The sequence below is a fragment of the Ursus maritimus genome, unplaced genomic scaffold (genome assembly GCF_017311325.1).
Source record: "Ursus maritimus isolate PB19 unplaced genomic scaffold, ASM1731132v1 scaffold_26, whole genome shotgun sequence".
In the NCBI taxonomy this organism is placed as follows: Eukaryota; Metazoa; Chordata; class Mammalia; order Carnivora; family Ursidae; genus Ursus; species Ursus maritimus.
In genome coordinates this window covers 32,019,690-32,035,445 of record NW_024425119.1, presented here as the reverse complement: position 1 = coordinate 32,035,445, position 15,756 = coordinate 32,019,690, and the positions used below count along the sequence as shown (strand labels likewise).

Genomic DNA, 15,756 nt, shown 5'->3' with positions numbered 1-15,756 from the left:
CTCAGAAACATTCTCTCAGTCTCTCAGACATTCTTAGTTTTCCTTCAGGATCCTCTAATTGTTTTTATTCCCATTTCTATGCATTTGAAATGAGGCATGGCATAAATAAGCAACTATAAAACTGAAGCGCTTTAATAATGCTAACATCTATGAAAGACACCATAATTTTAAGATAGTTGTTCTTTTCTCCACACTTCTGACATTTCTAAGCAGTTGTGTAATATGAGAGTGAATCAATTACATTTATCCACCAGTCCACAGTAGGCATTAACCACATTACCTTGAAATTAAGACTCTCATTTATGATGGTTTTCCGAAGCTTTGCCAAGGCATCGGACTCCTCAGTGGCATTCACGAAGTGGTAATCCCTTATTGCAGGAAACCCCCGCTTGTTCAAGAGTTCCTTGGTGATTTTAGTTATGCAGGCTTTACGCTGCTTTTCATCAGAAACATCCAAATGTGTGCCAACAAGAATCACAGGAGAAGAAGAAGCACGAGCCTACGAGAAATGATACAAAATACTCCTGTGTTTGTTTTAAAATCAAGACGGCTTACAGTTCTGTTCACAGCCACTTTTTATGAAATTCAGCTGAGTGGAAATGAAAAATTAAAAGGTGTCAAGAAGAAGAAAATGTCAACTATCTTTCCTTCCTTAAACTTAGGGGAAATATGTAACCTTAAGAAATTTTAAAGTCATTCTTATGTCCCTTCTTATTCCAAGTTTTACCCCTTTTCAGGCAGCCTATATAATAGTAGTAGTCTATTTTACGTTTCCTTTCTTTAATGCCTCAAAACGGGTTATTCTCTAAGTGTACTTTGGACTTCTAGATAAAATAAGCATTTAATAAACCCAAGACTATATCAAAGTGACATAATATGGTTTATATTTTCACTTCCTTATCTGTAAATTCAATCCCCTGAATTCATTTTAAAGTCATTCAACTTGCCGTCCACATGGACAACAACAGCAAGTATGACCGCCACTATGATATTTCCTCACTTCGGCTACTTATGACCAAAAAAGGAAGTTAAAAAAATTACTGAAATTACAAAATGAGCTTGTAGGCGGCCGAAATATCAGCTAAAATGTCCTGACACAAACCTTTTTAAGGACTTGACTCACAGAAGAGCCCATTGAAGCTTCATTCAAAGAGCATCACTCACTCTAACTTTATCTCAATTCTAAAAACCTTTACTACATCAAGAACTAGCTGACAGCATGACAGCCAGGGGCAAAGTGGGAAAATCACAAAGAGAGATTCCAAATCTAAGCATAGTAATCTGGTACCGTTGAGAAGTGTAAGATCTGCAGTCACTCATACAGCATTGCCGGTGAGGACGCAGCTGACGATGCATGCATTGCTTTCATTTAGTATAGCTTATTTTAAATTAGGGAAGTTCATACTCCATTTAAGAAATAAAATGATCAGGGGCGCCTGGGTGGCTCAGTCAGTGAAGCGTCCAAATCTTGATTTCAGCTCAGGTCATGATCTCAGTGTCGTGAGACTGAGCCCCTGGTGTCAGGCTCCACACTGGGCATGGAGACTGCTGCTTATGATTCTCTCTCCCTTTCCCTCTGCCCCTCCCCCCTCAAAAATAAAATAAAGTAAAATAAAATGATCAAAAGTAGTTCAACATATATATTTTCAATTCTTATAGGTTAAAGGGTTTTAAGTATCTATAACATATACTGATATGGAACACACTATTTTCATGTCACAACCTAATGACACTAAAAATTCTCCAACTCAAAATTTTTGTGCTTCTAACTTTATTTTTAAAAACTGAGAAGACTGTTAGAAGCGACTGTTTGTCCAAAATAAATTACCTTACACACACAAAAATAAAACTTATTTTCTACTTCCAAATGATTAGAACAGATGACCTTTATATTGAAGAGCCAAGGCTTCATGGCGTCCACTTCAGCCTGCCCTTTGCTGAGGTCATAGACGGCAAGGTAGAGGGCTCGTTGGGTCATGAAGTGCGGATGAGTGCTATAGAACTCCTCACGACCTAAATAAAGATTGGAAACTTCTTTTTAGCCTTCCAAACAAGAGGCAAGAATACTTTAAAAAAAAATTTTTTTTAGGTGATATGATCTACTATTTAGCATACAAAAAAAAAAAGACAGAAACAGCCAACAGACAATGTTTAGAAGACTACACTGGGTTTTTACTAGGGATTGACAACTTTTAGCACGTGTGTCAACTACCCACCAAGTATTTAAGCTTCGGCTGGCTCCTACTGGTTCCTAACATTTCCCTCCACAGAATGCGTTCTGGTGGCAAGGGTAAAATCAGAAGTAAACGGCCTTGGAATAATTCTATAGCCTCTACCAGGTCTCTTTGCAGTATCTACCAGCTCTTTTGCAGCTTCTAATCTCAGCTTCTAATCCCTGTCCTAAAGAAAAGATAAACAGAAATAAAAGATTCTAGTAAGATAAATACCTGCAAAATCCCACACGTTTAGAATGAGGTCTTTCCTCCCTTTGCCTCTTATTTGGATCGGCCAGTCTTTCACATCTATGCCAACTGTGGCGCTTTGCACCCCAAGATCGGATTTCTTGGTTTTCGTTAATTGCTGCAATAAGGTGGTTTTACCACTCCCAGTATTTCCCACAATCATAAGCTTCATTCGGTTGTAGGGCACAGCCTTTTTTAACCGCTGTTGAAGAAACCTAGTATTTGAAAGACAAAAATTAAATAATAAACTGCTTAACAGTGTACATAAGACATAGGTGAATTCTTATGTGCTGAAATTTTTAAAATATCAGACTAGTTCTAAAATACAGTGTGCAAAAGACTGCACAGCTCATGTGCGTAATAACATACATGTCTTTCAACACACTATTAATGCATATGTTTTGTTAGTGATGTTCATGTAGTTGATAATGATTCATAGCATTATCAAATATGACATGTTACATCATCACCAGAAATAATCAAATACGTTTGCAATACTAATTAGAATGCTGATAATTATGAACTAATTAGCATTATATATGTGTGAAACCCATATATATATATATATATATAAACTCACATATATATATATAAACTCATATATATATGTGTTTCTTTAAATAACACAAATAAAACCCTAAAAATTAGAAGGCCCAAAATTTTACAAAGCTAATATGACAGAGAAGCAAAGTAGAGTATATATGCAAACTGTTACATTAAACTTTGATAGTGAGGTCATATTGGGTACATTATATGTGCCTGTGTGTGTGTGTGTACATATATATTCATTTTTGGTATATATAATGTATATATTCATATATTACGTATGCAGGTATATAATAGAAATGGAGACTGAGAACATACTGGTTATATTATAAATTAATACATGTAAGCTATTAAACTATCAGCAGATAGTATGATGCTTTTCCTAACAATCTTAATGAAAAAAACAACTGAAACTAATTAGAGGTGCTATAGGTAGCTAACAAAACCACTTTTCAATTAATACTAGATTTTAAATGTTCTTAAAAATATACTGGCTATAGAAAGACGTATTTTTAACTATGTTAAAATGCTGCTACAATTTAAAATTAGAGGAGGAAACTAAATCATATGAGAATTTTAGGGAATATGGACTGATCCATTCTCATAACTAATAGGACTCTGACCAGCATTCCTGAGGATCTGAACAAAAGGCATCATTACTTTTCATGATTTATTTGATGCTTTAGAAAATACAGCCTGACAGATCAGATATTGTGCCTGCTATTACTGAAATCATTTTGTCACATACAACTTAAATTCTGTTTGAAATAATTTTCTCATGTACAACTTGAGCTCTGTTTGCATTATCAATAAGCAAGAATATCAATGGTTCAATTGTCTATTTATTAAGAATTCAGCACTCTTCAAAAAAGTCATTCTTTAAAAAAGCAAATGATGGGGGTGCCCGGGTGGCTCAGTTGGTTAAGCATCTGCCTTTGGATCAGGTCATGATCCTAGGGTTCTGGGATCCAGCCCCACATCGGGCTCCCTGCTCAGCAGGGAGCTTGCTTCTCCCTCTCCCTCTGCTGCTTCCCTTGCTTGCTCTCTCTCTCCGTCAAATAAATAAACAAAATCCTTAAAAAAAAAAAAAAAGCAAATGATGCCTACAATTTCTAAACTACTCCAGGTTTCTCCCTTCTAAAAATGTTCAACACATTTAAAAATAGATATAGCAGCTTGGTAATATAGCATACCATAATGAAATGTAGTTCTACTAAATCCTTACCAAGAATTGAACCAATTTTAATTTGAACATCTGTCCAGTTTCAGAAGGGAAAACCATGGGAAACAATTAGGTAAGATGGAAGGTAGTCAAGTTTAGCATAGCTGGTGACAGTCTTTCTTTTCAAATTAAATCAAGCCCAGGGGAACAGAAAACCAATCTTTCCTCATAAAAAGAGATGAAAAGTTAAATGTAATTTAAGAAAATTAAAGCAGAAGAGAATTAGGTAAGCATGTAGTTCACTGGTAATTCAATAATTATCAATTGTATGCCAGGCTCTGTGTTAGGTGCCAAGAATCAAACTGTGAATAAACACAGCCATGATCCCTGCCTTGTTGGATATTATAGTCAAGTCAGGGATTCATTGAGAGGTGATAATTGAGCTGAAATCTGCAAGATAAATATAGGTAGGAGTAATTTTGTAGAAATGGGAATAAACAGTTTTACAAGTAGGTACCAGTAAGATTGACATGCTTAAAAGGTAATGGAGAGTGAGATAAAGTCCATTACCAAAGAAACAGGGATACCTGGGAAGTTTTGGTGATTTCAAAAATGATCGGGGTTAGTAAGTTACCCACCCTCACATGCAAAATCAAAGTTAGTAATTTTATATCATTTAAGTATTTATAATGCTTTAAGATGCAATAGACATATGATAAGTATTTGCTATATGAAATGAAGCTTGATAAGTTATTATATTCTGCTATATTTCTTTAGAACATATATTTGTAATAAGAGACCAAATAATTTCCTTTTACAGTTCATTTCTATGACAAGCACGATCAGGAGCAGAAGACACTCTCTCAACATTAGGGTGGCTAGGAGAAAATGAAAAGCTCTGTAGAGGCACCATATAAACCCATTTATTAAATAAAAGGCAAATGGCACACAGCATATCACCATTAAACAGTAGTACACATTATCTCCTAAATTGTAACTACATACCCATCAAAGTCACAGACAGAAAAAAATCTGAAACGAACTTAATTTAAAAAATGGAAATAAAATTATCTAACCTTATGATGTCTTTGGCTTTACATCCTATATGTTTAAAATCAAAATTAAGCCGTAGTTCATCCAAAGGAAGATCCCATATTTTGCTTAACTTCCCCATTTCATTAGGAAAGGATCTCAGTTCCAAATTGTAACTGACATCAAGGGAGGTCAGGTTTTCAAGACAGCCAATCTCAGGAGGAATCTTAATGAAATAAAAAAGGGCAAATCCTGTTGGTAGGAAGGAAGAAATGTGTGCTGCCAAGAAATAAGACACTTCCTAGGAAAAAAGAAAGGCTCAGAAAACCCATTAGCAAATTGTATAACCTTTCAGCAGAGTTCTAAAACTTTTCAAAGGCTTATCATAGGTTTCAATATAAATATTTAAAGATATAAGTATAAAGAACTTACCCAAAACAATGCAAGGCACTTATTTATAATCTTAGAAAACCTATTCTCCCTTGGTAGCATATTTCATCTCCTCACAACATTAAAAGTAAAGAAATTTTTTTTATTTATCTAAATCCAATCATCAGTGACTTCAGTCCATTCCTTTACACTATGTTCTTTACTAAAGCTATAAAGATCAAGTCATAAACTTACATGCAACTGACCATTCTTAAAATACAACTAAATGTTTACACTTTCAGTGGCATTGTAATAGGAGTTTTTTTTTCCTGTTCCAAATTATTAAGCAATATGCATGACTTTTACAATAGGAAACATCAATTTGCTGACAAAAAAAATCAGGTACCAAAAACCACTCACAGTTATTTTGAACTTCACAGTTTGAGACACTTAATTCTTTTTGGCTTTCGTAGGCAAAAAAAAACTTGAAGTTGGCAAAATTATACATCTTTTTCTGAGATGAATAAATAACCAGTTTTAGATTTAAACAGAGGCAATGGAGTAAAGCAAAAAAAGGCTGACCCACTGAGCTAAGGGCAACATGATGGAGAAATGCAGAAATTTAAGAAAATTGGAGAGAAAATCAGCTGAAAAACACAAGCGAGGGATGGTTCAGCAACAACCTGAGAAATGTAGATGATCTACGAGTCTTTTAACAGATCAGAGATTTAGTGATGAAGTAAAACACTTAACGCATTATACACACTCATGATTCAATGTATATACATTCATAGAATTCTTCAAAAATGGAGCGCAAAGTGATTTTGAAGGAAGGCAATCCATGCTAATACGCCCATTTACTTCAGGGTAGGATTAGATCTTACTCAAAGGTAAGAAATATCAAATAACGTTTTCTAAATGATAATTTGTGATATTTTCAAATCACAAAAGCACACTTTTAAATCGGCAATCATTTCAAGCGAATAAGATGACCTCTTACCTCTTTCAGTTTATTATGAGAAAGATGTAATTTCTCTACTCTTGACCATACATACGCTTTTTCACTTAAGTCCAAGATGCTGATTTGATTAAAACTGAACAAGATTTCCCTTAAGTTCAAAGATTTCCAGTGTGCAGGACTCGGCAAATATTCAATTTCATTGCTGCTCATATCTAAGGATCGCAAGCTAGAACAATACAATGTCAAGATAAAAACCAAATGAGTGCTTCCAAAATACATGAAATAACATCACAAGAAATCTGCACCAGAGTGAGACACAACTTGGAAACTAACATTATTTATATTTAAGTATGCATGTATGTTTCTATGTATATATGTAAAAGACAGGGGCTAGAAAAAAAAAAGCATGTCTCACTAGGAACAACATTTAAATGAATAAGGACCATTAAAAACAAAAAACAAAATTGAAGTCAATTTTCCTTACTTCAGAAACATAAAAATGTCAATCTTAGAATGAGAGAAAGACCAAGTGTTTACCAATGCTTCTGATGCACGAGAAATCATAATTAACAAATGAAAAAATGGTCATTTCTATACAAGATTTATAAATATGCCTTCTATACAAGAGTTACAAATATGTAGCCCCCCACTTCTCTTTTCATTTTCCTCATTACTGGGAGGATTCTTGAGAGGTTGTGTCCTAGACTTAATTAATACTGTGCATGAGCATAACCTTTTACCAGCTTGTCTCGGTGTGATAAATATCATGATGTCTTGCACACAGGAGGTTCTCAATGCAAACTGGTTACTTTCAGGAATACACTACCCAACGTTTGCAGGAAACAATAGAAAAACACATGGCATAAGCGCACATGTGTAGGAAGAATAGAGACAGTGACTGTGATATATTTGACTGTGTAAAGGTTGTTTGGACTTTTACAATTATATGCTGACCCCTTTCATCCAGCATATTTGAGCCATAATGAATTAATTCTAACTAAGCTCACATAGTTGTACTGGTCTGCACAACATTTTTGCTCTTATTTTAAAATGACACTGGATTTTGCCCTACGGATCTCATAAAGATGCATAAAAGTAAGAAAATTAATTGGACTGTATTGGAGACAAGATGTGTACATTAACAAACAATACAACTTAGATAAAGCCAGGAATCAGCAGATTGTTCAAAAGAAGTCCCTGTTAGCCTCAATGGGGACTTAAGCTGGCCAACTGCACATCCATTTAAAGAAATACATACAAAACACTAGAAACATATGCCTGAAGATGTTGTCTAAAAGTATAGAGTAATTAAGGACTGAATGATATTTTTAGTTACCTGGGAAGAAACCTTCTTTACGGCATGTATCTCCTAATCAACCTTCATAAATATTTGACTTTCAAATACATTTTCAGGAATACATTATGTTTAAAATACAGGTCCACCTGTAATCTAGAGGTGCCTATATGCACGAGTTGAGAATATAAAATTGAGTCACCAGTGTTTAAGAACTGTGATTTAGGCAAATTACTTCTTCTCTTTAATAAAATAATGTTCTCATTATAAAGTGGAAATAATAATAGTTTTATTAGGAAGATTAAAGACATGATCCACCATTGAGCGGTTAAAACAGTGTCTGACGCATTCTAAAGCTACACTGAAATTAACTGTTATGTATCTGTCTGGTATCTTCTAAGACTAGATTGTAACTAAGCATTATTTGCCTACATATGCATATATTTGCACATATACACTTATGGATTTGGTTTATAATGCATAACCCAATTAGAATGCTATTTAAGATGACACATTCGAATCTAATTAATGCCTAAATTTATAGTTAACAGGAAGCTTTCATTTTTAATGAAATTAACCAGAAATATCCCCAAACACCTGGAGCTATATAAATTGTCCTAATCTCCAGCAAAAATGTCACTCAAACATAAGTATAATTTCAAAGTTAATAATATCCTAGGAGCACACCCAACCTGAGAGAAGTAAAATTTAAAGTTAAAGGGATAGCTACTGTAATCTCAATTGTTTGTAATAGTGCAACAGTTACTTAACCTTAAATTGTCTCAACACATAGTACCCTAAATTAATATAAAAGTTAAAAAGTCCAAGTAACAACTTGGGTCTTTAGCCTAGTAAAAATCAAACATTCACAGATTTAAAAACATTAAACTGAGTAGCTTTAGAAATCAATTACAAATTATAAATCAATTGATATGCCTAAGTCAAAACTGTGTTTCTAAAGGTTTTGGTCCAGCTCATGTGGTTTTAAAATTAAAATAATAAACTTACTGTGGAAGATTTAAAATTGCTTCTGGAACACATGTAAATCTGTTTTGAGATAATTTTAGGCTTGTCAGCGAAGAAGGCAAAAAAGGCATAGCAGCTAAAAGAAAATAAAAGTGAGATGAAGGACATTTTAATCATTTTAACTACATTTCCCTTAGATTTGACAGTAAGAACAGCTACCAATGACCTGTCACTTAATTTAATTTCTATTCACATGCTGACAATAAAAAAATTCTACTTTCAAAATAAGGTAATTCCCTTACTCTTTTTACGAAACATCAAAACAATGCACTATACTTACAAGAATATTTTCATTTGAAAGCTAAACTACTGTCCAAACAAATTCATCTGTCCAACATCTGTACAAAGTAAAAATTATTAGAATATTCATTCTAAATTATGTGTGATATTACCATTATGCGTACATACGTTACGGATTAATTCATATTACTCTTAAGTAAGTATAACAAAACACTTTGAACGCTAATACACAATATAAAGATAAAAGTTCTTTATAGTATCACCCAGTAAAGAGTATTCTATGGGATAATAATGGATGTTGCTTAATTAAAGCATCCTTTGATCATACAATCTTAAGAGATTAGGGAAACATTAAGTAAAATAAGGTGAAATATCTCACAATTCTCAATATTTTCATATACTTTATGAACTTCCAAGGAGGAAATACAGTATGAAGTACCTCAAGGCAATACAATTTTGTGGAACACAGTTTTGGAAACGGAGCAAATCATTCAGCCTGTTTTCCATCTGTAAAATAGTGCAGCTAGACCAGATGAACTCTGCCATTCTTTAAAGATCTAAAAATTTAAAAATCTATGGTTCTATGAAAGTGGCTTGAGAAATTATTTCTTAGCCTTTTCAGGGTTAAAAATATGGGTTATGCTTTCTCTAGAAAATCTTCAAGGGTCAAAGTGTTCCAAGATGCTGCTAGAAGCTGTTTTTCTGAGAGGCAGAAAGGAACATGCTATTATTTCTCACCTATATCTGAAAACTATTTGTGGCAAAATAAATATATCTCCACTTAATAATTAAGAGATTTAGATCCTATATGGAAAAGACTCATGAATGCAAAGAACCAAAACTGCATTCCACATGGGATTATTTTAATGGTTAATGGTCCCACTCAGATATCACTTTCCTAAAGCATCTTTCCGAATGTAAGACCACTTCTAAAACTATTACAATTGTGTAGTGCAAAGTAAACAGATTTTTTAACTCAGTTGTATTCGAGCTTTCACAACAACTAGTTAATTAATTCTACGCCCCTGAATACATCACACAAAAATCTCTCTTCCAGGGGCGCGTGGGTGGCTCAGTCATTAGGTGTCTGCCTTCGGCTCAGGGCGTGATCCCAGTGCTCTGGGATCGAGCCCCACATCAGGCTCCTCTGCTGGGAGCCTGCTTCTTCCTCTCCCACTCCCCCTGCTTGTGTTCCCTCTCTCGCTGGCTGTCTCTGTCAAATAAATAAATAAAATCTTAAAAAAAAAAAAAAATCTCTCTTCCATTTCCTCAGTCGAGCATACCTGTCTTACCCTACAGGACTTTTGTGAGATTTGGCTGAGATGACATTAACCAAGTCTCAGGGTCCTTGGGATGCTCCTCTTTCCAGCTCTAACTTAAATGTCACAGATACAGAGACACTTGTCTGCCTCCACAGTCTGGATGAGATCCCCTTGAGGGACCCTTGTAGCATCCTCAACACGTCCTCGCGGCATTTAGCTTAGTTACTGAATGCCTCTCTTCTGAACCTAACTACTTATTCTTTAAGGATAGAGACTGGGTTTGCTTTGCTCACTAGGAGGGAATCACTCTATCCCCCGTTTTCACGGTAGGAACATGGTCAATATTCAAGAGGCCTAGAGGAAAGGAGAAAGGAGGAAAATATGCAAATTAGCATAGCTTTCATCATTACTGGCTTCTGAAAGTTCTGGCAAAATAAAATATTTTAGAATAAGTCAAATTGCATTCTGCTTTTAAGCAGTATTAAAAATTATTTTACAGGGACGCCTAGGTGGCTCAGTCAGTTAAGCATCTGCCTTCAGCTCGGGTCATGATCCTGGAGTCCTGGGATGGAGCCCCACATCTGGCTCCCTGCTCAGCAGGGAGTCTGCTTCTCCCTCTGCCTGCAGCTCCCCCTGCTTGTGTGCACTCTCTCTAACAAATAAATGGATAAAACCCTTTTAAAAAATTATTTTACAGGGTCTTCACAGAATAGTCACATGGGTGGCAAGGTGCATATGGCCTCCTCCCCTAACATATGGGGAGTTCCCACTTATTTCCATAAAAGTATTTTATTAGATATTAATATTACTATTAGAATGTTCAGATAGACTACAGATAAACATAATTCCCTGTTATCTCACATGCTAAGAGAACATGGAATATTCCCCAACTTTTAATAAAAGTGATGATCATATTATGTATTATTATAATATTCTGCACAGAGCAAGTGCTCAATGAATAACATTAACCATACTAATTTGAAAACTGTTAACTGGTTAATTTTATTTCTAAAAGAAAATACTAGTAACTATACTTATAATCCAAAAAATTGAGCCAACTTAAGTAGGAAACTCAGTATTCTGCTTCAACCAGCTCATGAAGCTGGTTATTTATATTATTTACTAAAATTCATCATTTACAATAGAGCTCACTCTGTGTTGTATGTTCTGTGGGTTTTGACAAATGTATAAATGACAGGTATCCACATTATGGTATCATTCAGTATAGTTTCACTGTCCTAAAAATCCCACTCACCTCCCCATTCCTCTCTCCCTCCCTCGAAACTCCTGACAATCATTGATTGTTTTACTGTCCCCACAGCTTTGTCTTTTCAAAAATGTCATATAGTTGGAATCATACAGTATGTAGCCTTTTCAGATGGACTTCTTTCACTTAGCAATACGCATTTAAACTTCCTTCGTGTCTTCATGGCTTGATAACTCATTTTTTTAATCATTGCCCTGTTAACTTTATCTCTGAAACTCCTCCATTAAATTTAAATTTATATCCCCACCTAACATGTCCATGTATGACTCATCCTATAATACTCAAAAGGACTGGTTAGGAGGAGACTCGTACAGAACACTTACCAAGATAATTCATTCTGGCACTGAAACTCTCCACTTTAGGACATGCCTCAAGGAAGTCTTCTGACAGGGATGTAATGTGATTTTTACTAAGGTTTAAAATCTTCAGTTCCTTCAGGCTTAAGGGGGAACATATTTCTGGTATTTTATTTCTAGTCATAAGAAAGAAAATGAGGATTAAATTTCATGAATTCATATGCTTTGAAGAAAAAACAATCTGCCTTCAAAGAAAAGCATCAAAGCAGATTTATTAATTTTAAAATTAATTGTGAAAATTGACAGACGCTGTAATATTAATTCCCTTAATCTTTTATCATATTACTGTTTAAAACCCATCACTATAGAAACAATGTCAACATATTTTATCAATCTTAACAGAACTTCAATGTAAGGCAACCATTTTGTATTTAATGAACTTCTTTCTTACCCTTCTAAAATGAGCTGCTCCAATTTCTCTACCACATCGCCAAGGTTCTCAGGAAAAGAAGACAGCTGATTGTATGACAAGTTAAACTGTTTCAAGGTTGGGCACTTCACTGCAGAGTCCAAAACTACTGAAGGGCTGATGTCGTTTCGAGAGACATCGAGGTTGGCAATACAATTCATTTTCAACAAGTAAGAGGGAAATGATGTAAATTTATTACTGTGCAAGTCCAAATGTGTCAAACACTTCAGGGTCTGGAAAGACAGTATTTTAAAATTCTCTAACCATCTGAAAACCATCTGAAAAACTTAAAATTAGCTAATCTTTCTGCCTTCCATACCTCTGGTAACTAGAACCATTAAGAATTTTCTAAAAAATTGAAAACACAAGCCACAAGAGAACTTCAGTATAATGATTTGTCCAAACCTCCCTGCTATTAAATGGGTAAAAACCAGGAAAATACAACAGGTAAAGTGTCAAAAGCAATTCACAAAAACAAGGTTAAGAGTTTAATTCAGTCTTCTGGTAAATTATTCCTGCCAAGAGTAAATGGAAACAGAATAAGCCTCAATAAATATCTGAATTATTTAATGAATAAACAGTACAAAATAATCCTGGGAATACATTTTTAAAATACTAGATTTCAGAAATTGTTATACATTTTAATATAAATAATATTTAATCATAAAAGTAGTCATTGTATATAAGTTTCATTTTAGAAACTCCTCTTTGTCATGAAACTTTTTGTTTCAAATTTCTAATCTCCATTTTTAAGCAATTCCATTTTACCATAATAATAGGAAATCTTCCATTTGTATGTCAGTTTTTTAAACCTTTGGTATGGATTATTGTCAAAGGCTGAAATATCAAAACAATCTCTATACTCTTCTTTATATATCAATATATTTATCCTCACAGAAATTCTAAAGAGTCTGATGTGATTGTAAAGCTTATTAATGGATTTTTGCCCCAGAACCTGTTTTGAAATATCTGCCATTGTTTCAGATCTTACCAGATTATTCAGAAGGAAAGATTTTTAAATTATTTGTTCCCAAGTTTTAATGGAGAAATTTTCTGGTAGACACAGCTACAAGCAGTAATTTAAAAAGTGCCATCTAGTGGTGCCAACTTAAAACCTCCTTAAGAGAAGGTTCTGAGCTGGTCTGGTCTTTGAATACCTTAATGTATCTCACCTTGTCGTGCTCTTTTCGAATTCTCTTTTTTTGGCCAGGCTAAATTCTAGTTTTCTCTTATTTACTCTTTAACAAATACTTACTGAAGGTTTACCAAGTGTCAGTCATTAGTTCTGTCATAAATTAATTCAATAATCATCTATCGAGCCTCTACTGTATTTCAGACCTTTCTTGGCACCGAGAATAGACACGAACAAGCCTGAAACAGCTCCTGTTCTCAAGAAGTTAACAATTCAGTAAAGAGAATATACCTTAGATCAAAATTTATAAGCACTGGGGGGACAACATGGATGCGATGGAAACGTAAATCAGGTTGGTAGCCAACCTGGTCTGGAAGCAAGAAGAGGAGAAGTGAAGAAAAGGGTAAGGAAATGACATTTAAACTGAAACCCCTGTGACTTGGAGGATTTAGTCAGGTGAAGAGAGGAGAAGAGAGAGAGAACACAATTTAGACACGTGTTACAAGATGATCACCTTTCTCTCTCTCTCCAAATACACAAACTTTAAGGGAAAGACACCAAAATTATTGTAAATTTTACAGGTGAGAAAAAAAGAAAAATACATTTGCAATAAAACTAGTTTTTTATAAAGTATGATCCTTCATCAAACTTTGCAGCTCAGTCTAAGAATTTACTTTAATAATTTAAATATTTCTATCAATTTTTTACAATTTGTCAGGATATCTTCTTTGATTTCTGATCCATCATACATAAAAATGATGAACAAAGTCAATATTCCGAGGACCACTCTATCAGCAGATCCTTTTATACTTTAATTTTTGAAAATAGGAACTTTGAGCAAAACAAAATCAACTTTTAAGTTGCATATAATTTTAAAACTCAATAAATGCCTTATGGATAGTTTCATGGAGCCTCTGTACTTTGGAGATGCAGGAACGAAGGTTTAGAGCAGCCGGAGGAACACACACTTACTGTTTAACAGTTGGTGGCTGAGCCAGAGCCAGTGCCACGAAACCAGGTCTAATTCTAGCCTACCTCTTCAAACAGTTTAAGGTGTCTTCCTAGAGTACAATAATTGAAGAAGGCGTGATGAACATGCAGCCTTGATACATCCTACCATGGACCATGGACCATGAGGACAGAACCTAGGATTCCTAAATCCAGATCTCCATCCTCAGAGATGTTCTTGAACACCACACAGACTAAGATCCCAGTGTGAAAACCACAAGAAACCAATGATGCAGAAGTAGACCCTTCTTTTCAAAGATTTAACCATGCAAGTTAGATAGAAATGCAAAAGCTCTTCAAATATCCTGACAGTTAAAAGGATAAATTAAATTTACTTCACACAGTTGTTGTGGAAAGCTCGTGAGTGCATTCTGGTGAAGCTCCAGCTTTTCAAGATGCTCCAAATGACCACTGATACAGCATTTCTGGCTTAGGGCATCAATGTCTCTTAGTTCATTTGCTGAAAGGTCTAATGATGTAATATATTCTCTCTCAGAAGCCAGGGAAGAAATGCTGTCTGAATGCCTCATATGGGATTGAAGTTTTGATGACCCTTTTGTCAAAAACAAACACACAATGGAAATATGAACAAGTCATCTAAGTTCACCTGATAAATATTTACTGATCACCTACTAGTGTCAGGCTCCCTTCCAGGCATTGGAGATTCAGTAGAAAACCAAACTACAGAGCTTACATTCCAGTGGCAGAGATGGACAATACACAATAAATACTTAATCAAGTGGTAGAAGTAGTATAAAAAAAACAATAGACCCGGAGAAAGGGATGAAGAGTGGCATTGGTGATGGTATAATTTACATTTCAGAAAAGTTGTAGAAAGGATTAAAGAGTCAGTCTTTCATAACATCATAAAGGGTAAAATTTTAAATCTATAATTGTATTTCATTTTTCTATAGTGTGTGATATCATTAGGTACATATAATTTGAAAGTTATGTAAGATGAGATTAACACCCAGAAAATTTGAACAGAGGTAACTGTTATTAACAAAGGACTGTATTCTGTTCAAAATATCTATTTATTTATGATTACTTCCAGATACTTACTGAGTGAGTCATCTGAAGACAATATTTTTCTTTTTCGCCTCAGTAAATCTTCATGATCAAAAATAGGTCCCTATTAAAAAATAGACAAATATAATAAAATCACTATCATTTTTTGGAGCAAAGAGAACATTTCCTATTCCTTAAGAATCACTATAAGATTTCTAGTTA

The 15,756-nt window shown here is 34.5% G+C and overlaps 1 protein-coding gene across 4 annotated transcripts in view; it reads right to left on the bottom strand.

The window, feature by feature from the left end:
* LRRK2 (leucine rich repeat kinase 2) overlaps positions 1 to 15,756 on the bottom strand; it is a 135,636-nt gene that overhangs the window by 58,724 nt on the left and 61,156 nt on the right. For all 4 annotated transcript variants that reach the window (XM_040642335.1, XM_040642338.1, XM_040642336.1 and 1 more), the window contains 10 exons: positions 15,589 to 15,658; positions 14,862 to 15,079; positions 12,369 to 12,619; positions 11,945 to 12,093; positions 8,835 to 8,928; positions 6,572 to 6,758; positions 5,247 to 5,428; positions 2,448 to 2,677; positions 1,886 to 2,013; positions 281 to 499 (listed from right to left, as the gene is read on the bottom strand). In XM_040642335.1, coding sequence (XP_040498269.1) covers positions 281 to 499; positions 1,886 to 2,013; positions 2,448 to 2,677; positions 5,247 to 5,428; positions 6,572 to 6,758; positions 8,835 to 8,928; positions 11,945 to 12,093; positions 12,369 to 12,619; positions 14,862 to 15,079; positions 15,589 to 15,658 — 1,728 coding nt within the window. The remainder of the gene's footprint in view (positions 1 to 280; positions 500 to 1,885; positions 2,014 to 2,447; positions 2,678 to 5,246; positions 5,429 to 6,571; positions 6,759 to 8,834; positions 8,929 to 11,944; positions 12,094 to 12,368; positions 12,620 to 14,861; positions 15,080 to 15,588; positions 15,659 to 15,756) is intronic.